General features: G+C 44.3%; 1 protein-coding gene across 2 annotated transcripts; it reads right to left on the bottom strand.

The window, feature by feature from the left end:
• Positions 1-4,727: 4,727 nt before the first annotated feature.
• LOC133346700 (interleukin-11 receptor subunit alpha-like) lies at positions 4,728-22,575 on the bottom strand. Of its 2 annotated transcripts, XM_061558502.1 has the most exons (12): positions 22,523-22,575; positions 22,031-22,137; positions 19,977-20,240; positions 19,660-19,777; positions 17,576-17,742; positions 15,689-15,852; positions 11,959-12,124; positions 11,153-11,419; positions 9,502-9,628; positions 8,512-8,678; positions 7,025-7,182; positions 4,731-6,245 (listed from the first exon to the last, which is right to left on the bottom strand). In XM_061558502.1, exons 2-12 carry the CDS (start codon positions 22,092-22,094, stop codon positions 6,081-6,083), a joined length of 1,827 nt encoding a protein of 608 aa, XP_061414486.1. In that variant the 5' UTR covers positions 22,095-22,137; positions 22,523-22,575; the 3' UTR covers positions 4,731-6,080. The 2 variants fall into 2 exon arrangements, with proteins under 2 accessions (XP_061414488.1, XP_061414486.1); XM_061558504.1 differs by lacking the exon at positions 11,153-11,419 and having other exon boundaries at positions 4,728-6,245.
• Between the last annotated feature and the right edge of the window lie 288 nt (positions 22,576-22,863).

Raw genomic sequence — 22,863 nt, 5'->3', positions numbered from 1 at the left:
CTCACGCCTAATGCGTGAGACTTTGAGGGGGTGGGAGGCGGCGTTGACGGCGGTGGGGTGAGGGTCTGGACTGTTAGGGTCCTGCGCATCGAATTCAAAATGTGGCCACCGAGTCTGCGTCTGCTGCCCAGTGGCGGTCGCGCGTAATCTGTCCCCGGCCAACGTCAGCGTCCGGGGCCGTGGTTCCTGCCACGTGGTTTTTGCGGCGGAGATTGTTCCGATCTCCGAGGGGAAAATCGGGGGGCGGTGTGGAGTTTTATCAGCGAGGAAAATATGCCCCGGGCAGAGAGAGAGTATCGATCTCGCTCCACGCGCCCACCAGTGCGAAAAGTTCAAATTGTCTCTGTCTCTCCGTATGTGTTGAACTTCTTTCGAACCGTACGTAAGCCAACTAATCTGTGTCCACACGCCACGGTGCATGAGCACACGGCCAATTGAGTCGTGGTGGTGGTAAGTTGTGGGTGGTGGGGGGGTGGAATTCTACTTAACATTTTATCTTAGCTGTGCATTGGGTTCCTGCCATGCAACTTACTGTTTTTTTTTGCTTCGTACTCAAACAAAGCTTGCAGGTTCAATAGAGGCAACGTTGGACAATTTTCTACGTCTGCAAGCCGGATGGACGTGACAGTACATGCAGCAACGGATTCTTGAATCTATCTGTGTGGGGCCTTTAAGTGTGTATCTATATATATATAAAATCGCAAATCTATCTGTCTGTCTGTGTGTCGCCGGACCATACGCAGTTTCATTGGACGGCGGTTGCCCCTAGCAACGGGTAGCGACGCATTCGCTGCGGGATGAACGCCATTTTTAATTCCCGTAAAAAATATGCGCACGCATTAACACGCGACTCTGAGGTAAATTCATCAAAGTTTCACGTCCTCTTCACTCCCCCCCACCCCAATGTGTGCTATTACTATTATAGGGTCGGTAGATAATAAAATTATAGCGATTAGACAGTATTATTGTAGCGCGGGGGGGGGGGGGGGTAACGGCCCCGGTACCCAGCCTCAGCCGGGTGGGCAATTTAGGCGAGGCCGGAGGCTCTGCACGGTACTAGGCCTCGACACCCCACCACACTATAGGCCGTACATATTACTGCACAGCGGCCGAGGTGATCGTGGCTGGGGGGGGGGCAGGGGTAGCAGCCCATCTGTGTATATATGTAAGGTTATTAAGAAATATATTTTTCACCCGGGCAACGCCGGGTACTTATGCTAGTCTCCTCATACGCGTGGTAGGTTTCTCCCCGGGGGCTCCAGTTTTCTCTCATATGTCAAACAATTATGAATGGAGTTAGCCAAACGTGTAAATTGCTGGACCCTTAAACAAAGAATCTTGAGTTTCAATTAAGCTTTCCGTCGGTAAAGGATGCCTGCCATATTCTCTTAACAGTAATTGTTTATAATGCTAACTTAAATTTATACGTAAATAATAATGTATGTACAGCCCATGTCCGTCCACTGCTGGATTAAGTCTTCCCCACACCGTGTAGGTCTCTGGGAGTTATTTGACCATAATTTGACGATGATTAGTGCAGATTGGTGAAGACTATGTACGATTAACTAACTCTTAACTATTTTTATTTTACCGGGTATGACCCACTGAGCTATATAACTCTTTTTCAGAAGCGACCTGGACACAAATGATAGCTTAACGAATTGGGCTTACCATGTGGAAATGTACAGCAGCCAAATGCTCGAAACGCGTGACGTTGATTCTAAATGTGGAGGGGAAAACCGGAGGACCCGTAGAATAATCCGCACACCATAAGGAGAACATGCAAACACCACATTTCCCTGGATAGTACAGGAACGGGTAACCACCATGCACAGCAGGTGTTATAGGCTCTGATGAACATTTGGAAGTGCAGCGAAATAAACTGTTGTACTGTACGTCTATGCTCGTTTTGGGGCATCTCGGGGCGCCACGGTGGCTAGGAGATGTTAACTACCTCGGCTGGTATGCAAGGGGGTCGTGGGTTCGATCCCGACCCTGACGCCTGCTGTATATTTGAAGTGTGCATGTTCTCCTCGTAGTCACGTGGAATTTTCTTCGGTTCCCTCTGCTTTTTCTCTCCGCAGGTATAATTAATACATATTGTTTTTCTGCAATATTTTGCTGGATTTTCTTGGATTTTCTGTTTGCACATAGTCATTTTAACATGTTTTCTTGTTCATCTTTTTGTTTTTTTGTTTGTTGCGGTTGCACCCGATTCAAGAGCCGAATGGCTCACAGGTCTATACCTAATAAATGAACTTGAACTAATCATGCGTTTGGAGTAGTTAGCTGCTCTAGATTTCCACATGATAAGCCACTTCGTTGAGCTATATAGCCCAGTGGACCTTACCTGGTAAAATAAAATAAAAAGTTAACAGTTAGAAGCCACATTAAAATTTTAATTACCCTTCATGCCCAAGGTAACTGCTGTAATGGCCCCACAGCCCCCACTGCTAACCTGTCGGGATGTCTGTGGGGCCGCCCATAAATGACGTCACGCACCTGGGGGGGGGGGGTCAGACATTTGTGACGATGTGTGACGAGGGGGGGGGGGGGGGTTTGAGAAATGTGACGTCACATCAAAATGCACAACTTTAAATAAATGTAGACAACGCACGTTCTACTTAATTAGACTTTTCAATAAATGTTTCTCCTACAACATCAGAGTGCAGCGCCACATTAAATACGCACTACAATAACAATAGTTTAAAGCGATGTGAAGCATGTTTTATTTTCAAAATGGAAATATGGTTTTGGCGGGGGGGGGGGGGCGGGGCAGAGCTTTGTTACGTCATATTTGAGGGGGGGGGTCTGACTTTTTGTGACGCCGTGTGACGAGGAGGGGGGGGGGGTTCAAAAATCGTCCAAAATCGCGTGACGTCATTTATGAACGGCCCCTTGTCTGGGTGTGTCAGTGTTGTTAATGGTTGGTATTCTTTTGGCAGTGTTACTGTACTTGTTGGGAATGGTGGTGTTTCCGCGTGGGCAAGTGGCTTGCCAATGGTGGTTCAGTTCAAGTTCAAGTTCATGTATTAGGTATAGCCCTGTGAGCCATTCAGCTCTTGAATCGGGTGCAACCGCAACAAACAAAAAACAAAAACATGAACAAAAAACATCTTAAAGTGAATATGTGACTAAGTGCAAACAGAAAATTCAAGAAAAGACAGCAAAAATATTGCAGAAAAAACACCGTACACCAACGCTGTGTGCCATAGCACCCGGGTGGGAATGGGGATGGGCAATATACGCAGAGAGGTTTGAGAATCATTCCAACAAATTCCAATGTCTGGGGTAGGCGGAGAAGAAATATTTAGAACTTCGCCAACCCTGATATAATCGGAGGTGCAGGGCACGGACAACGAACTAAACACAAAAAGCAGTTCTAAAGAAAGAATTTGCAATTTCATGATAGAGTTGTTTTTTTGTTTATATCGCGTAAATATATAAATGTGTCGTTAAATCCCACCACCACCCGACACAGACAACTAGTAAGGGTTGTCACGTAAACAGAGCGTGGCCAATTCGTCACTGGTACAGCACGCCGGTGTGTTGGAGAAGCCAAGCCACAACATTTACAATCTGAGTACGACGTTTCGCCAGTAATTACAACTAGCTTCATCAGGCGACAGCCAGATTTGTGGAGAAGTCCACCTGTTTCGTTCCTTATATAGAGGTGTAGATGTGGTGACCACGCTTCTGCGCTCTTGTGCAAAGTGTGTGTGGGGGGTTAAAGAACTAACGTAGATTAGGCATGCGCATTATGCGAGCCCTTTGATCTTGTCCTTCCTGTCCATTGTGTGTATTAAGTTTTTAGTAATACAATACCCTGCTGCAATACCTTAGGAGGGGCCTCACTTAGTCTTTAATGAACACTGCGGTGTTATTTTAGGTGTGATTTACTTTGAGGAATGCTGCCTACACAAACCCACGTTGTCCAGCAGATGGAAGCCTTACACAATTCATCATCACGGAGCTTGCTGGCATTGTGTTCATTCAGAAGTCCGCCAAACCCCCAACACTACCAACATGCTGGATTAACAAGTACGTCACTACACTACACAACACTCACCATTATATGAAACAACTGTTTGTCCTCATTCAACTATATCGATAATTACATTGCTAATTCTAGATTTGAAGCTTTCGTGACTGCAAGGATTCATATTCTTAGGTTTTTTCGGTAAGGTCACGTAGGAAAAACATCAAAATTAATGAAAATAAAATAAAACAAACGTCGTGATTTTTGTTTTATTTTATTTTCATTAATTTTGATGTTTTACCTACGTGACTTTACCGAAAAAACCTAAGAATATACATTGCTAATTTCCGTTAACTTTTACAAAGGTATTGAAGTACAAACTTCAAGGTTTTATATAATGGGACCTCCCTTGCCAGTATCAACATATGAAAAGAGGTTTCACCCTTTGCTGAATCCACGCGTAACCTTTTGCAAGGCATGATTTCTGAAACTTTTGCAAGGAATGCAAAATATGTCTGTTTAGTGTTTTAACATCCTATCACATGTTTTATTGCCAGACAGGGTAACACCTATTCTTATATCGATGTTTTAGTTCCAGTATTTGAGTGTATATCATTGACGTTTTCATTGAAAACACAGAGTGGATTCTATATTTTGACGTCTTACTTTCGATGGCCATCCCTAATCTTAGCACATCATCACACTGGAAATTCCGTAGACGTTTATGAACGTGAGATAAATGACTTGTGCACGCAATGTAAAGATTTAACCATTTTTATTTAAAAAGCATAAGACTTTCAGTGTTGTAATTCAAATCTAATACAATATTGTATTATGCAAATACTGCATATTGAATACATATAATACTGTGTAGGTTTTGTAAATGAGACATTAATACTGTATGCAGTAGAAAAATATAAATTTAAAATAGTAATGCATTTGTAACTAAATCACTAATAAAGTGGAATCACAATACAGTAACTAGTAAACATGTTATAATAAAACATACTTTGGATTAAAAAAAAAATTCAATGCTGTTTGATAACGCTCTTACATAAATGACCATGAACTTCATTTTAATGCATTTGTTAATGAGGTACAGTAAACATTCAGTAGCACTGCAAGGAAAAGTAAATTACACACAAAGCTTTGCCTCACATATATTGAAGCATCATAATGCAAAGTGATATGTCAGGGCTGTCAATCAATCATTCCACCCTCCCTCATTTATCTTTCTACCACATGTACTCGGACTGGCAATTTTGAGGCATAAAAGAAAGCTGAAACATGTCATGGGAAGAATATATCACGATAATTACCAGGAGAGGGGAGAGCTACATGCAAAGGCATCGTCTTGATTGGCGAATTGCTACGCAACTGACGAAACCTCGGACTTTTAATGGAGCAGAAAGGCTCGCGGATTGCACGGGACAGGTACCTGTTTGCACTTAGTCACATATTCACTTTAAGATGTTTTTTGTTCGTGTTTTTGTTTTTTGTTTGTTGCGGTTGCACCCGATTCAAGAGCCGAATGGCTCACAGGGCTATACCTAATAAATGAACTTGAACTTGAACCTTCAAAAAGGACGATCCTGGGCAAGCCAAGGCAGGTGGCAACCCTCGTAATTGTTGTAAACGGGAATCAATGTATTGGAAAGATGCCCCCCCCCCCATATCATGAAGGTCCTCATGAAACAATGTAATCATGTGCTGTTGCCAACAGCATGAGGCTTTATGATATCACACATGTAGACCCAATAAATATATCATTGGATGGGAACTTTAGACGCAAACATCCCTTAACAACCCATACATGCGAATGAACCTGCAATCGTGCGGATTGACGAATTAAAAATAAAATTGTATAGTATTCTAAATCTCTGGTCTCTGTCCAAGCTGCAGGGTTACATGCTTGTGCACGCGGTTCAAATCGTAAGCGGCAATATTTATTTGGCACAACGGCGCTCATCAATTTGAATGCGCACGGATCACCATCAGGGTGGTGGGGTGGGCATGGGTGGGTGGGTGGGGCGGCTAAGTGACATGAAAGGCGCCGACCCCGTTGTTAGGCAGCCTTGAACAGTCGCACGGACGGCACGCATCAGTGTGCCTCGTCTATCACTCGCGCGGGCAAACTCCAGCGGCTCCACGTCCCGGTACCCAGCGCCTCGCGCGCCGAGACGCGCACCTCCAGCGCCCGGGCAGCGCCGGCTCGCGGCGGCGGCTCCAGCACAAATGAGGTCGCGCCCTCGCCATCCACGAGCACCTGCAGCCGACAGAGCCACGCGAGGCATGGCATTTCGCAATTGTAGCGGCTCTGTGCGCAGAATAAGTCTACTTCGCGGGTTGAAGAGTTCAAAAGAAGTCTAAAATGTCGCACACAAGTCTGCGACATTTTGCACGTGCACCCGCCATTTTTTTTTTACATTTGTTGTAGTGGCATTTTGATGCGAAAGGCCAATTGCATTGTGCCTTCACGTGGGCTATTGGCGATCTGTGCTGTGTCATAACAGTATTAAAATGTAAAAGGAGTAAAGTAGCTCAAGTTGTCATGTCTCAAATGTTGTAAATGGGCTGCTGTAATGAAACCCTGTCTCACTAATGGGTTCCTTTCACCCTGTGGTTAAACGTTTGCACGGAGCAAGGGTGGAGAACAGTTTCCTCGCCGAAGCCCAAATAAAAATTTCGATACGTTTTGGCGAGCCACGCATCAACATGCGCGTTAGCAATTAATAATGCAAAAAAAAATGTCCAGGGTTATTTTACAATGTGATTCAAACAGTATTGCCAACTTTAATAAATTCATCTCTAGAACCTGATTAGTGCATCCAAGATGCTTCCAGCACCAGATGAATATCATGTGCAGGCCGCGTTAAAGCGGCAGGCCTCGTATTGGCGTCGTGCTGTATGAGCCTCCTCCACAAGTCCACATCGTGCACTGTTACGCTGTGTGATCACCACGCGTGTTGAGAATGTGTTTGGTAGCTTGCTTGCGCCCTCTGTGTGCAAGTACTGGTGAAAGCACACGGGATGTCGGGGTGGCACCTTGCTCCAGCCCTGCGCGCCCAGCGTGCGGTAGCGAAGTCGGTAGGTGAGCGGGAAGGCAGGGTGGGGGTTCCACGAGGTGGGTTGCTCCCAGCTCACCAATACGCTCTCCACGTCCCTCCATCTCGCCTGCACGTTGATGGGTGGGTCTGGCTGAACTGAGGCCGAAAAACAAAATTGTCACCCGCAACTCAAGATAGGAGGAAAATAGTTGTGCTGCCCCAGTGTAAGAGGGCAGCTGATTAGGTATTATTTTAAATAATTGGGATTAGTGCCTTAATGTGGTGAAGACAATTGAGAGCCTTTAAGATCAGAGGAGCTGTACTGGCTAAGGGGAATGCACACTGGTCGAATGTTCAGCGAGATGCGAGACCAAATGTGTTCCCTGTTATCAACCTGCACAGACCATCGTGGTGAAATATGGTTAAACAACAGCCCTCATTACTGTCATTAGGTACGCCGTGCATGAGTTCGTTTCTCAGTTAAGGTAAAATGTAGCTTACAGTAATAAGGGAAAGGTGCAGCCCTGCAATTACTTGCTGGCTGGCAGAAGGGCGTCCACTAGAGGGACCTCTGAAGGACAGTCTTTTCTACTCTTCCACGCTGGCCAAACGTGTATGAAGAGGTGAGCATAATCCACACTTTACCCTACCATGCGAACCCTGTACCTTTATACTGCTCAGGTGGACAGGCAAGGAAGGGCTTTTGAGAAACTTTCCCCGTTGTTTCAACTACTTGGCTTGGAGGTTGAATCGAACCACTGTCTCTGGATTGCATATCAAGTGCACTACAACCATTGAACCACAAATAAGATGACATAAAAACAGGCAAACACACAGGGTTGTACATTTGTCCTTAATGGTGTACATTCTTGCATGTTGCAGCAATCCGGTAACCATTTTTGTTTACCAATTTTGAGTGTGGTTTACACAAATTAACTTACAACCACATCTGTTATGCGGCAACGGTTGTGGCGAAGATGGTGGTAACGGTGGTGGGAAATTAATTTAATAATTGTGTTCGTGCTTCTGAATTGGATATTTGAAGTGGATTTCATACTTTTAAAAAAATCCGTATTCATTTGAGTTCGATGTGATGGTGCCTTGCATGTCAGATTTGGGTCAGAAAGGGACCACAGATTTTGTGTCTATTATATATATGTTTAAAATGTACTTGACTTGGCTGGACATAGATTCATTGTCCCCATTTGCTTTAGTGGTACACAGCAAGTTGCTTTAGCGCAGAGGTCGGAAAACCAACATAACAAGAAAAGACATTTTTTTTTCAAATCTTGCCTCAGTGTATCAAGAGCCGCAATGCAATATGAATACGAGACGGTGGGTCCTTAATAAGTAACGTCACGAAGCGATCCGTAGAGAACCGCTCACGCGGTCTCCGCAGCCGCAGGGTTGCTGGCCCCCTGCTTTAGCGTGAGCCAACCCACGTTTTGCCCTCTTGCCTCTCTTTGTTCGCTTGTGCATACGCACCGATATCTTCGAGCAGGAACGCGTGGTGGACCTCGACACTGCCGAACGGGTTGGTGGCCGTGACCGTCAGCTCGTGTGGTTGTTCCGAGAAGAGGGTCACATCTCGGCCCTGGCAGGCATTGTCTGCCACGGGCACGCACGGCAGCCAGCTCTCGGTCAGTGGATTCCTGCAGAGGATGAAACACATTACAAATTAATTATCGACGGATTGCGTTTTATTTGAACTCGCCGAGGGCCGGTTGGTATTTATTTACTTTCGCGATGAAAACCATAGAAACAGCCACGGCATATCCTTTGAAAAATAAAGAATATAATTGTGCAGGACTTCATTTCGCGTGAAATATTTTCTTGGATCTATCCCCCCCCCCCGGCGTCCCCCCCACCACCTCCCTCCCCCACCCCCCTACCCACCGACAGCGTGGAGTTGGGGGGGGGGGCAAAGAATATTTTCTGCACCACAGTCATGGACAGCTCTGGTTGACGTTAAGCTCTGCTGCTGTGGTTACATTTTAAAATGTGGGACGTTTTTTTGGGCTGCGGCGTGCTGATGCTCAAGGAGCTATTTTAGGAAAACTGCAATGATGTGTGACGAGAGCTCTTTAAAGTTCACTTCATTGAAATGTTTTGCTTTTACCGATGAGCAATTACCGAGTAAAATTTACTCGGTAGCTGCAGGACTCAAGCCGATTTTTTTTTTCTGCACGAAAACTGTATGATGATCACTTGACCAGTCAACCATCCCAAAGTACACATGGATAAAAAAAACTTGAATGTCTTGGTAAATAAACATCGACTGGCACGTAGAAAAGTTGCCTGGATGCGAAAAAGCAAACTGCGGTACAATTGGGAAATGTACAATGTTTCTATTTTTAACAAAAAAATAAACATTGCATCTAAACGCGACTGCATTTCAAGACAGGGTAAAGACCTTTGGCCGAATGTTTGAAGGCGTTCATTGTTTTTTGACCGCGAACAAATGCAGCTACTGGCCTGTAAGAGGCGCTGTAGGAAGTGTTGAGGACGTTATTGTTGCCGTGGCTGCTCGATTGCCACTCGCACTCGAATCTCTCCGGATAGTCAAAGGAGCGGCACGTGACGGTCGGCTTAGAAGGAGGATCTGAATGCAGAGAAACACACACACACAACCCGATAGATATCGTACAATCTTAACTTTAAAAAAACACACGACGTATAATGTTGTTGTACCTCTCGTCGTGTGATCGTAACCTAGGGGACAAGGCGGCTAATAGAGACAATAAAAAGAGACGACATTTTTTGGTTCTTGCGGTAAAGTCACGTAGATAGAAAAATTATTGAAAAAAATAAAGTGAATAAAAATAATAGAAGTAAAATAAATAAACCACGACGTTTCGATCGCAACGACCGCTATCTACTTGACTTCACCGAAAGAACAAAAAAATATGAATCCCTGCAGTCACGAAAGTTTCAAGTCAAAATAATAGACGATTTCGGAGGCGATGAGTGTATTACTCTGCGTTATCTTCTGCCCTCCTCTTGAGGATCGAGTGACTCCACCACCGAGGTACACCAGAGTTGTTGTGGAACTGCAACTCGTTATTTCCAAGTTTAACGGACAGTCGAGATGATTGCTCTTGCAGTGCTAAAGAGACGCTCGCTCATATTTCTCTATCAACGTACTGTATTCTCACAACTATTGTTTTACATAAGGTGGTAGTGGTCATACCGCAGAGATGTCATGGGCTCCCAATGGATGTGTTCAATCTCATCTTTCATTCTTACCGCACAACCAGTACGGAGTAGGTGGGGGGGGCAATGCTCTTGACGTTGACCGTGTTTTTGGGCTCCTCTAACACGATGCAGTTTAAACACTTAACCACTAGGTGGAGTGGATGACATCATCGTCGTCAACCATAATGATTCCACTGCTGAAATTTGGCCTCCTAGAGCTGTCGTCATTTGACACAATCTAATGAGGTTGCCACCAGTAGAATTTGTTTGCAGTCGCACGATAAAAAATTCAGTACAATACACATCTCTGTATTGCTATTCTTAGGTTTTGTCGGTAAAGTCACGTAGGTAAAAACATCAAAATTAATGTTTTTACCTACGTGACTTTACCGAAAAAAACTAAGAATATGAATCCTTGGTCACGAAAGCTTCAAATCTAGAACTCTGTATTGCTGTTTAGTTTTAAAAAGTAGCAATTTTTGTTAATTTTTAGCCAATCGCAACATTTGCTGATCACAGGCGCGGCATGAAATGGTCACATGTTCTGAGCTGGCGGGTACTATGAAATGAAAATGTAAGACTCAAGAGCTGCTATTGTAAGAAACATGTCTTTCCTGGAGGCAGATTTAACTGCACGTTTTAAATGTGCTTCTATTTAATACGACACATCATAAGACCTCGCAGGCAATGCGCCTCTGGAGATCGAGATACACACAGTGTCTCACGTCAGTCAACATCTCCGTTCTGCGGATATACAATGCAAAGCCCTGTTGTTAATCCACCGCTGGATGAAGGGCTTCCCAAACTCCACGTCAAGTCAGTCGTGCGGGTCGTTGGCCCACACCTCGCCAACGCTGTTCTGTTTCAGCTGGCTTGTAAATACACAATAAAATTAAAACCACCCAACAAACGTAGATCATCCGGTACTTACATCCCACGACCAGGCGAGTGCAACGCATGTGCCGCCGTCTCGCGTGGCCGCCACTTCTGGCTTGGCACGAGTACATGCCGCTGCTGCTCAGTGTCGCATTGAGCAGCGTGATGTGCCCACTTCTCTTGCCCTGCCGCCATGGGCTGGGGCCCCCGCGTCTCAGCGGGGCCCCGTTGAAGGACCACTTGGGCTGGATGCCAGCGGTGCCCTTGCACGGGATGCGCGCCCTGGAGCCCACGGCCGCGTACACCACGCGGTGGCGTTCACCTTGACACACGCGGGCAACACCCAAAGAGTCGATCGAGCGTCGTCATCGACAACGTGCGTATACGTGGCTGTGCATACGATCCGTGATGTAAATCCACTGCTGGATGAGCGGCCTGTGCACGTACTTTTAAATATATTTTTTCGAGTTTAGTTTGTTGTCCTTCCTCCCGCACCTTCCGATGAGCACGGTTGGCTGCATATGGTGTGAATTAAGTTCAACATACATACATACATGCATCTTGTCACGGATATTGGACTATAATTGACCACGCTGGTCAGTACGCGTCGGCGAAGGTAAGGCGATTACAGAACAACTATAGATTGACCAGATCTAGGCTGGGGATGATGAACACTTGTGCATCCCAGGTTTTCCTTGCAAGAGAGACCTTTGTTTTAATGGGCCCTCATATATATATACCAGTGAATTTAAACGGTCTTCCACTTCGTTTAAGTCCTGCAAAATGAATGGATTTAACTCTATTGATGTCGCGTCAACGAGTGTAAAATACTATCCCATCGTGGAGTTTGTGCCAACTTACAGCCAGGGCGGCGAGATCCGGCCACGTGGACGAACGCAGACTCGCTCCACTCGCTCCAGTGGCCGTAGTCCAGTAGGTCTTTGAGCGACACCTGCACCTCGTATCGTGTGCGCGGACGCAGGCCACGCAACTCCTGCTCCTCTACGCTTTCCCCGGGGAACAGGGTCTGAAAAGTACATTTCACGCGTGAGCCATTCAGTACAAAAGTGATTGGTCGGGAGCGCTGCGTTGACAGCTGTGCACAATTAACATTTGGGTTTTTGGTAGAAGTGGCTCGGCCAATGTTTACATAAATTAGGCGTTTGTTGAGAGTAGGCGAATTAAGTGGATGATTGAAACATAATCATCAATACAATTAAATCTCGGGTTTCTATCGCGCAATTTGCACACACAAAGCTTGTTAAGTAACGGATAAAGCCTGTTGTAAAAATAGGTGAATTTTAAGACACTTTTAAAAAAGTGCAACAGACTCAGATTCCTTAATGGATCCAAGAAGGGAATTCCACAATTGCGGAGACTGGTGGAAAAAAGCACAACCTCCCATCGAACAAAGTCTGGTCTTTGGAATAATGATTCAACCAAAATCAGCAGATCTAAGTTTTCGCAGTAGAATGTACAACTTAAGCAGATCGGTGAGATAATTAGGAGCCAACTCATTCAAGGCATTGAACGTGAAAATAAGAATCTTAAAGTAGATCCTGTACGTTACAGGGAAGCCAGTGCAGGGAGGAAAGAACGTGAGTAATATGGTCACACGATTTAGATCTGGTTAAAATCCGGGCAGCTGAATTTTCAAAATATTGGAGTCTATTTAAAACACCTTTAGACACGCCAGCAAGCAAAGGCCTTGTAGTAATCCAACCTTGATACGAAGGCATGCATCGGACGTTCAGCAATCGCGAATGACAGCATGTGGTCGAAGTCTAGCTATGTTGCGCAAGTGGAAAGACGAGATTTTGGTAATATTACGTACGTGGGTTTCGTGTCAAACTGGGCTGTCGGATGACACTCATTCTGCAGGCGTGTGCGAGTCGATGGCACAATCAGAAATGGATTGTAAACTTCAATTTAAAGCTTTCGTGACTGCAGTGATTCATCTTCTTGGTTCTTTCTATAAAGTCACGTAGAAGGGAAATAATAAAAAATGTTTTATTATTTCCCTTCTACGTGAAGGGAAATAATAAAAAAAAATATTATTTCCCTTCTACGTGACTTTACCGAAAGAACCAAGAGGGATTGTAAACTCTCCCACTAAAGATCATGACATTTCTATTTTACCCTATAATGTGACATGTGGCCCTACTGCCTTGGCGAATTTCAAACCATCATATGCCGAATGTCTTACACGTAGAGCAATTTGGATATACATATATTCGATGATATAAAATGTAGATGGTAAATTAAACAAGGAAAAATATACATGAACCATTTATGATCACCCCACGTCGCTTTTTCGTGTGCATTCGCGTTTCGTTTATTCAGACTTTGTTGTTTAATGCACTGTATTGTTATTGATATAGTATAGTACAGTAGACGATACATCTCCATGCTCCTTTTATAAACAATGTTGGTTTAGGAAGCCATGCGACCGCCTGCATTGTTGCCTTCAATTGAAATGCTATCCTTCCTCATTCCCACCCCTTCCCCATTTCCTCTTATATCCCCGCTCTGTCTCCGCTTCCTCCATCACCTGCCGCTTCCCCGTCGCGTTCCACTGCGCCACTGCAACTGCCTACAGTGTGCGCAGGCGGTGAGATTGCACTGCGGCCCACGCGGCACGAGTGGTCCAGTGGCTCAGGCTACATTTGGACTGGGGCAGGGGGACTCATTTCATTCCTTGCGCCAGGGCCTGTGCCAAAAACACGCGACGCTACAGCACTCCGTGGTGTACACACACACTGTATTTATCCCTTACATTTTAAACACTAAGCGGCAGCCTTTTGACAGAAATGTTGACATGGTTTTTATTATGTCTCGGCTGTCAGTGATTCTTTGTTCCAGCTTTAATAAATAAATAATTCCGCGTGATTCATCACGAGTTGGCTAAGAGACTCTAAGAATGTGTCTATGGTTATTTGACGGCTGGGGGTTTTCATGTGAGCCCCGATAAATTCTGAAATTTTACGTGCAAATCCATTTTGTCACCATTATCATCGGCCATGGTCTAGCCCAGGGGTCGGCAACCAAAATAACAAGAAGAGCCATTTCTTTCCAATTCGGTACAAAATTCAGTATTTCAAGAGCCGCAATGCATCTGAGTACATACGTACTCATCGTCAAGAAGCGGCCCGTAAAGAGCCGCATGCGGCTCCGGAGCCGTAGGTTGCCGACCCCTGGTCTAGCCACTGCTGAATGAAGGCCTTCCCAAGCCATCACCTTGGTCACGTGATGCAACAATCCATCTAGCGCCTTCGCACGAGCCTCTCTCATCACTCCATCCCCTTGATAGATTGCCCTCACGGGCCGAGTCCCTCCTTTGGCTTCCACTCCGTTGTTAGCATCGACCAGCGCCTATCGTCCCTCGGAGCGATGACGTGTCCTGCCCAAATCCCACTTTGAGTAAGAGTCAAGACGTTGTCTTTAAACTTGCGTTTGTTCCCTGATCCACGTGTTCCTCTTCCTCTCTTTCTCTCTCAGTTTAATTCGAAGCACACACACACACATTGCCAATGCTCCTCTGTACACCTTCCAAGGGTTTGTTCCACTTTTGTCGTCAGCGTCAGCGTGGAGAGACCGCAGTTATGTCACACGCGTGACCTTTGCATGTCATGTGTGACGAAGATACGCAGCAGATAAACAGTGACACATCTTGAGCACCTTTGAAAAACAAGCAGATGCCTGTGGCGCAGTGGTTATTGCGTGCATGTGCAGGGATGAGGGACTTGTTTGTACCGGTTAAATAACAACCGCACTTAGTCATGCGTTATGTTAAAGTTACGGGGGAAGATTTGTTCTGTCGTACATGAGAGTCGAAACACGTCTTCAGCGACGTGTTTAATCACAATTATTTAAACCATTTACAGCCCTTTGTTAATACGCTATTCGACAGAGATCTCCCCTACAGCGTCTGTCATGGAGGTTTATTTATACATACTTCACCACACTGGTCTGTACGGTTTGGTGATGGAGGGGGGGGGGCGTTAATTAGGATTTGTGTTTTACATCGGGCAGATAGCCACGAGATTATAATTTATTAGTATTCCTTCTCTCGAGGTGCATGCAGGTACACCGATCATGTCGGTGGTGCACGCATCAGGTACGTGTAGCGTGTCGTGGCTTTCATTTGTGTTTGAACGGAGTAGATTTATAAACATGGGGAGGCGGGGAACTGTAGTTTGGAAACCCCTGGGCGAGTTTTCGTCGTAAAGCATTGCGCAAACAGCGATATACGCACATGAGATGCAATCATAGCTTCGGTCTCGCAAGAGCATGAGTAAAGCACCGGTTATCGAGCGTTGTATACGTGCTCGTGCAAACACGTATCCGTGTTCATTTGACCACGTAAACATGCTGCATGCTGACTCATTTTCTTGACCGCGCTGAAATTGCTTCGGCGCAGCTTGGGAAAGTGAATAACGCGACGGCGTTTCCCGAGCGCTTTGACTCTGACGGGCACGGAAGGCGCTCTCGGTGCCAAGTGCGCAAGCACCGCTCGTTACGACCGTCACAGGAGTTGCGACCGCACAAGTTTGTTTCGTTCAGTTTGGCGACGCGCCGCCGCCGAGCGTACCGTTCTCCAGGCGTCCCCGCTCTCGGCGAGACGAAAGCGCAGCCGGTGTTGCAGGGGGAAGAGGAAGGGATCGAACCAGGACGCGGGCAGCCGCCACGAGACGGTCACTGCAGCGCTCTCCACGGCGGCTCTCGCTGACACGTTCACCGGCGCATCGGGCTGGACTTGGGGGTCAGAGGGAAAAGGCGCGCGCGGCGGTCAGTGACATGTAAACTCAACTGAACAGTTACATGCTAATTGTTCTCGCATTAACATCATGCTAATTGTTCTCGCATTAACATAGCCACTGCCGTGCCCTCGTCCAGGAGGCCGCTAATCCTCCTATCTTACAGTTGCATGCTAATTTCTCACATTAACATCATCGTAATTGTTCTCATATGAACATAGCCACTTCTGTTCCCTCGTCCAGGAGGCCGCTAATCCTCCTATCTTACAGTTAGTTGCATGCTAATTTCTCACATTAACATCATGCTAATTTCTCACATTAACATCATGCTCATTTCTCACATTAACATCATGCTAATCCCTCACGTTAACATCATGCTAATCTCTCACATTAACATCATGCTAATCTCTCACATTAACATAGCCACTTCCATGCCCTCGTCCAGGAGGCCGCTCTCCTCCTATCTTACAGCTACATACTAATTTCTCACATTAACATCACTAGCCCCGGCCACTTATTTATGACCCTTGGGCTACACCCATTTCAAATCTTCTAAAACAGTCTGCCTCAGCAGCAGACCATGCTTTCCCACCTGATGACGGACGCTTGTGTTGCGCCCGAAACGTCGTGATTTATTTTATTTTCTACCTACGTGAATTTACCGAAAAAACCAAAGAGTATGGATTCCTGCAGTCACGAAAGCTTCAAATCAAGATTCAACTGAACAATTAAAAATATATATATTATCCGGTAAGCCCCACTGAGCTATGCAGCTCTTTTTCAGAAGCGACCTTGCCACAAATGATAGCTCAACGAAGTAACTTGGCTTATCTCGTGGAAATGTATAGCAGCCAAGGACTCTGAGCACATGTTGTTTCTAAATGTGGAGGGGAAAAACAGGAGGGACCCAGAGAAAAATTCACGTGACCACGGGAAGGACACGCAAACGCCAAATATACATGAGGCATCTGGGTCCGGGATCGAACCCACTGACCTCATGTATACCAGACGAGGTAGTTAACATCTCACCACTGCAGCACTACATTACAATTGAACTTTCTTGCTGGTAACAGTTGGACCGTTGGCCAGGTATATAAATGGCTTCATCTTTTCGATTTAAAGCTTTCGTGACTGCAGGGATTCATCTTCTTGGTTCTTTCGGTAAAGTCACGTAGACTTTATCGAAAGAACCAAGAAGATGGCTTCATCCTGTGGAAGGCATTTTGTCGCCCCGCTTGCTAACATTGCATAGGTTTGCGAAAGTTACGTAAGGCATGTTCACGAGTTTTAGACGTGTGTCATGGATGCTTTGAAATCGATCGAGTTTGAATGTCATCTGGTTAGAGACTACCGCAAGCCTGGAGTGCTTCCCGTTTCGTCACATTTGAATAGCCGCAAAATATTTTTTCGCAACATTTGTCACACAGCGTTTGCAAATTATTAGTTTAATAAACCGGGTGATTAAAAACTGTAAAGCGATAGACTTGAGTGACTCGGCACAAGGAACCTGCCATGTACGTGTCATCATTTTAATTAAATCTATAAATTATGGAGGTAAAACCCACCGTAACAGAAAATAAATCATTACTTTAGCTCGTAGGAGCCCAGAGGGTTGGTTCGCAATCGTGCGGCACGAGACTTTGATTCAGCAGCGGCAATTAGACTGCATGTCCCGTATGGGTAACTCGGTGGTGAGCGACGTGCCCAACAGCGAGACTTACTGATGTTCTCCAGAACAAAGTGCGTGTGTCCTTCGGCGGAGCCCAACGGATTCGTGATGCGGGCCGTTACGACGTGAGCCATGGACGAATACATCATCAGGTCGCTTCCCGTGCAGGAGCGATCTCCCGTGGGCTCGCAAGGCAGGAAGGTTTGACTCATCGGATGTCTAAGAAGCAAAGCGAAGAATAACAAACAGTGCGAGCATTCAAAACAAATCCTGCAATGCGTGGGTTGAAAGGGGATATAACCTTATTCATATAAACATGAGATTCTTGTAATGTGTGTGAGCATGAGCACACTGATACAGCTTAACGTTGACCTCGGTGATGTTTAAAATAGTTTCTGTTGTGCTGTGAAACATCTCGAAGCGAGACTGATTCTGGGGAGAGCCTTTCTGGTCATGGGAGATGTCCGGCTTACTGCATTTAATGAATTCATGAGAAAATGACAAATTGTTATTTACACGTAATGAACAACATATAATTAACACTATAATCACTGAATGTTCACATTTTCTATTTAGAATGTAATAGCTTTTTTTTAATGCTACTGTGCAGTTTAATAAGAGTCACTTGCCATTGCTATGGAGCAGAGGTAGAAAGCTGAAGTTCAACTGGGTATGAATGCTAGTGAAATATTTTCATGCTTGAAGAACTCATTTTATTTATTTGTAAAGTAAATATATAATGAATGTAAAAAAATATAATTCAGTAAAACCTTGGATTGCGAGTAACTTGGTCTGCGAGTGTTTTGCAAGACGAGCAATTTTTTAAAATAAATATTAATTTGATAAACGAGCGAGGTTTTGCAATACGAGTAGTTCGTATACGATTTGTCTGCCGAACGTCACGTGATCACAACTGATATACGAGTGCTTTGATATACGAGTACTTTGGATTACAAACACGTTTCCTGAACGAATTATGCTCGCAATCCAAGGTTTTACTGTACTGTGATAAAGCACTAACAGCACTTGGATGACCAGGTTCGGTGATTTGCAAACAACAGATGAGTTTACAACTTTTCCATCTGTAGCACACAAATGCACGTCAGTTGTCGTTATTGCAATGGTCAGGGACAGCGTCTTACAATCCCCAGTGTTAAGCCATCGGCAATTACTTCACGCAGATCATTTAGCACGTGAATAATGTTCCTGAGCGCAGGCTATCAAAATTGTTTAACTGCAAGAGCGATTACATGAAAATCGGTGGCACAAAATGACTTTTCACGGACATTATAAGCAATAGTGTCCTCTTTAAAAAAACTCCAAATAATATAAAATGTGAAAATGAAGTAAAAACAAACTTTTAAAATCATATTTTATATTCTTGGTTCTTTCTGTAAAGTCATTTTCTATCTACGTGACTTTACCGAAAGAACCAGGAATATGAATTCCTGCAGTCACGAAAGTTTTAAGTCAAACTCATATTTCATAATAAGTAATGTTTAGTGAAGTTAATCCACTACATTATTTATGTATAGACACCCTTGAATGGAAATAGCCAAACATCCCCAATATAGGTCTACAGAGCTTGGGAAATTGTTGCCATCGGACCTGGCCACCTTCCCACGCACCGGGGTTATATTTTCCCTCTCTGGAGTGAGTGAAGACTGTGCGTTACAAACACTGAATTATTACGAATTATTCACAGTATTGAAGAGGCAAATATAGAATTACAACACCGTTGGCATCAATCATTACAAATGCGGTATAGTTTCACATTTCATTTCATGGAAGTGACCTTACCTAAAATTGTTTTGTCGTAGTAATTTCTACGGGTTCAAATTTTTTCACGTATTTTGTTAAAATCCGTGAATGAATGAGGCTTTTGTACCGACTCCTGTAGAGGATTCACCCGCTGACATGTATTGTGGCACCAATCTCCTCACTGTGATTAAGCCTGTGAGCGCTCACTTTTGGCATTATCTCGCTGGTGGAAACCCCCCTTATGGGGAAATCTGTAATATTATCACCCAAGTTTCCATGAAGCCATGAAGCGCGTCCTTGCTTTTCCCCCGAACAAGGCGGCTGTGTAATTGTTCTATTCTCAGCAGCTGCCACTTGATCCCGCTGCGAGCTTGCCTGTAGGTAGCCGAGACGTTTGTCCGCAGCAGCGTGTCTCTTCCAGCTTCCCATGTGCACTGGAAGCTCTCGGGGTAGTTGTATGAGCGGCATGTTATGTTTGGCTTCTCCGGGTGGTCTGCATCGAAATAATATACAACGGCAAAGGTTAACATTTGCTTTCAATAACACGTTCAAACAGTTTTTAAAATATATATATATAATATATAAAGCAGATGCTGTGCACAGAAATTCCACGCAATGTTAAACATTAACCGCGATATTTTTTTTTTGGAGCAGCGTAAATGTTAAACACACGTACTGGTTGTTCAACTCACATCCGACTTCCAGAAGAATACGATCCACCTCTTTCCCAGAAGCGTGCGAGTGGCAGCTGTAGGTTCCTGCACTGGCCGGGCTGGTGCTGCCGAGTGTTAGATGGGCTCCGTCTGCCTTGGCACTTCCACCGAGGCTCAGGACATCTCCGTTCCACCGCCATGCAATGTCGTTGCCTTGGAGGCGTCCCTCGGCAGGGCCGCAGGTCACGGTGATCGGCGAGCCAACTGCACCGTACACCCTTCTTACTGCTGGGTCGGGGGAGTCTGTGGAAAGAACACGTGGCACACGCAGCATGCGGGTTCTCAAAACTGTGAATGGAAACAGGGCCACACGCTTGCCCTTGCGGTGCCTACAGAGGACCACAGTCCACTTGCAAGGCTGCAGTCATTTCATTTAGTCACGACTTTTCAATGAGAGCTGACCGCTGCAGTCTGACGCCTCACTGGAGTTGTGTTACATGGTTAAACATGTAAATGCCATTACGAGGTAAGAGTCGATGTAAGTTTTTATACGATATGTTTCGTGACGATGTCGTTAAACTTGAAAGATATATTATTGCGTAAATTGTGAATCGAGTCGTCTCGCACTGTTATGGTTATCTGTGGTTAAGATGCCTCCATAATGATTGCTGTGGTTCCTAAGAGTTTGCGTGGAGCACGCAAAAAACACAAGTTAATCTTTGTATTACAAAAAACCATGGTCGGAAGCAATTGGTATACAGATGGGAAATATGTTATCCTAAATTCGCAAAATTTGTGGTGTGCGGTTTTCTCTTTAGAAGTCTTGAGAAATTGTAACAGAACACATGCCGGGCATTGATATTTCTAACATTTCGCGTGAAATGTACGAGTACATACGTGTACAGCGAAATAAATTTAAAAAATAGTTCTTAATTTGTGTTCAAAGACCAACTTTACCATTTAGAAAAGTTGACGGAGATAATGTTTCGCGAAACTTCAGCACAGAGAAGGAAAAAGAAAATAGATACGCGAGGAGTTGGTGCCACAGCTTTTTTCCGTAAAGACTGACACGATGCGGTGTGAAAGCTTTAAATTAACACAGATATAGCATATCAATGAATTGGAAAACATACATGCGTATCAAATGATCAACTGTACTATAAAAATGAAATTTTGATTTTGTGTGAATTTATTTGTTCGTTTTACAAAAATATATTTAAAAAACACTTTTTATCCCTTCTACTGCACGTGACTGGAATTGTAGGCATAAACTTTGAGTTCACGATTAATACATTCTCAAGTATTGTTTTTGATTGTTCGTTTATTGCATTTATAGTTTTTTTCTCTGTTTATTATATATTTGTTAATATTTGGTTAGATTTGGGATGGCGGGGGTCTCGCAAAGAGTTATTTAATTTACTGGAAACTGATGAAGTCATCTGAACCCTAAAAAAAAATCAAGGCTTTTATGAGAAATATACATTTAAAAATTATCAACACTTTATGAAGACGTAATGGCTACGCTGATATTGCACAATGAATGTACGAAATAGTAAATCAGAGGGAGTCATACAGGGAGACGTGCTCTCGCAAATACCATTCACAGCGACTTCAGTATAAATATTTTTTCTAAATGATGAGAAAAAAGTGTAAACGTCAATGCAAAAAGGATTTACAATCCGATATTTACACCATTGGAACCTCATTTGCCAGTAAAAAATATGATAATTGGTTTTTTACCCTTCTATCTGGCAACAAAACTGTCAGATCCGATATTTGCTGACAACGCAGTCATTATAAACAATGAAAATGCACTAGTTATTATATAACTTTGCAAAGTGGGGTTTAAAGTTGGGCTAAAGTAAAAAAAAACGTGGGCCAAACAAAAGTTGCATACACCAAGTTCACTAAACAAATGGACATATCCATTGCAGGGACACAACTGGAATGCACATCGGAGTATGCGCACACAAATGCACAGTTAGTAGACTTGCCTTTAAAAGCATTGCATCATAAAACATATAACAGCTTGCATGTATTTTAGTATGTCCCACAGTAGTTGGCAAACGTTGTGCAATGGTTTGGATGCTTACTTGGCAGGCTGCTCTCCACCACAGCTCCAAGGAGGAGGGTGACGTGAATCAGGAGTTTCTCCATCTGCAAGGCGCTGGCGAGTGGGCACGACCTTGCAGCCTTTCGCCTTGCGCCGACAGAAAGCAATGACACATTTCCCGCATCTCCGATTAGCACGGTTGGTTACGTACGGTGCGCAAAAAGTTCAACATACATACATGCATTAAAAACACACGCACTCGCTCTTATACGCCATAGCTGGTTAAAAAACAAAGAACACGTTGCTTCATTGAAAATTAACTCGTCCATTTTTATTAACCGCCTGGTAGTAAATTTGAGCATCTAGCTAAAACGCAAAATATGTGAGTGTTGTTTTTTGTATACATTTATTATGTCTACATATATGAATAAAAAAAAAGCCTTGTTAAAAATAATGAGAATATGGCACCCAATAATATTATTCATCTCTACCGACATCATCGCTTGAGAGCCATGTGGCATTTGGTTTTTACCTTTTGCCTGCCACAGACAAATGGTGGGCGCCTAACGGTTACCACCGGTCCTGACTAAAAATAAGTGGATACTCTTCGTATTTATATGCGTTTATTAATTATATTAAATAAAATCAAGAAGTTGTTAATCACAAATCAATTTATTTAAACTCGACATTTCCAAGAAATTCATTGCGGGGGGGGGGCATATGGGGTGCGTGGGTTGTGGGATGTGGAGGGAGGGGCTGTGTGGGGGGGGGGGCATTTAGATGATTCAATGCATTTACAAAAGGTAATGTAGTGGCAGCACGCACATTGTTGTATTTGACGGCTAGAAAAGTGTTTGTGTATTTTTTGGGAAA

This window comes from Lethenteron reissneri, chromosome 24 (assembly GCF_015708825.2).
Source record: "Lethenteron reissneri isolate LAM-NWPU_2019-01 chromosome 24, ASM1570882v1, whole genome shotgun sequence".
NCBI classification, from domain to species: domain Eukaryota; kingdom Metazoa; phylum Chordata; class Hyperoartia; order Petromyzontiformes; family Petromyzontidae; genus Lethenteron; species Lethenteron reissneri.
This window is presented reverse-complemented; position numbering and strand designations above follow the sequence as displayed.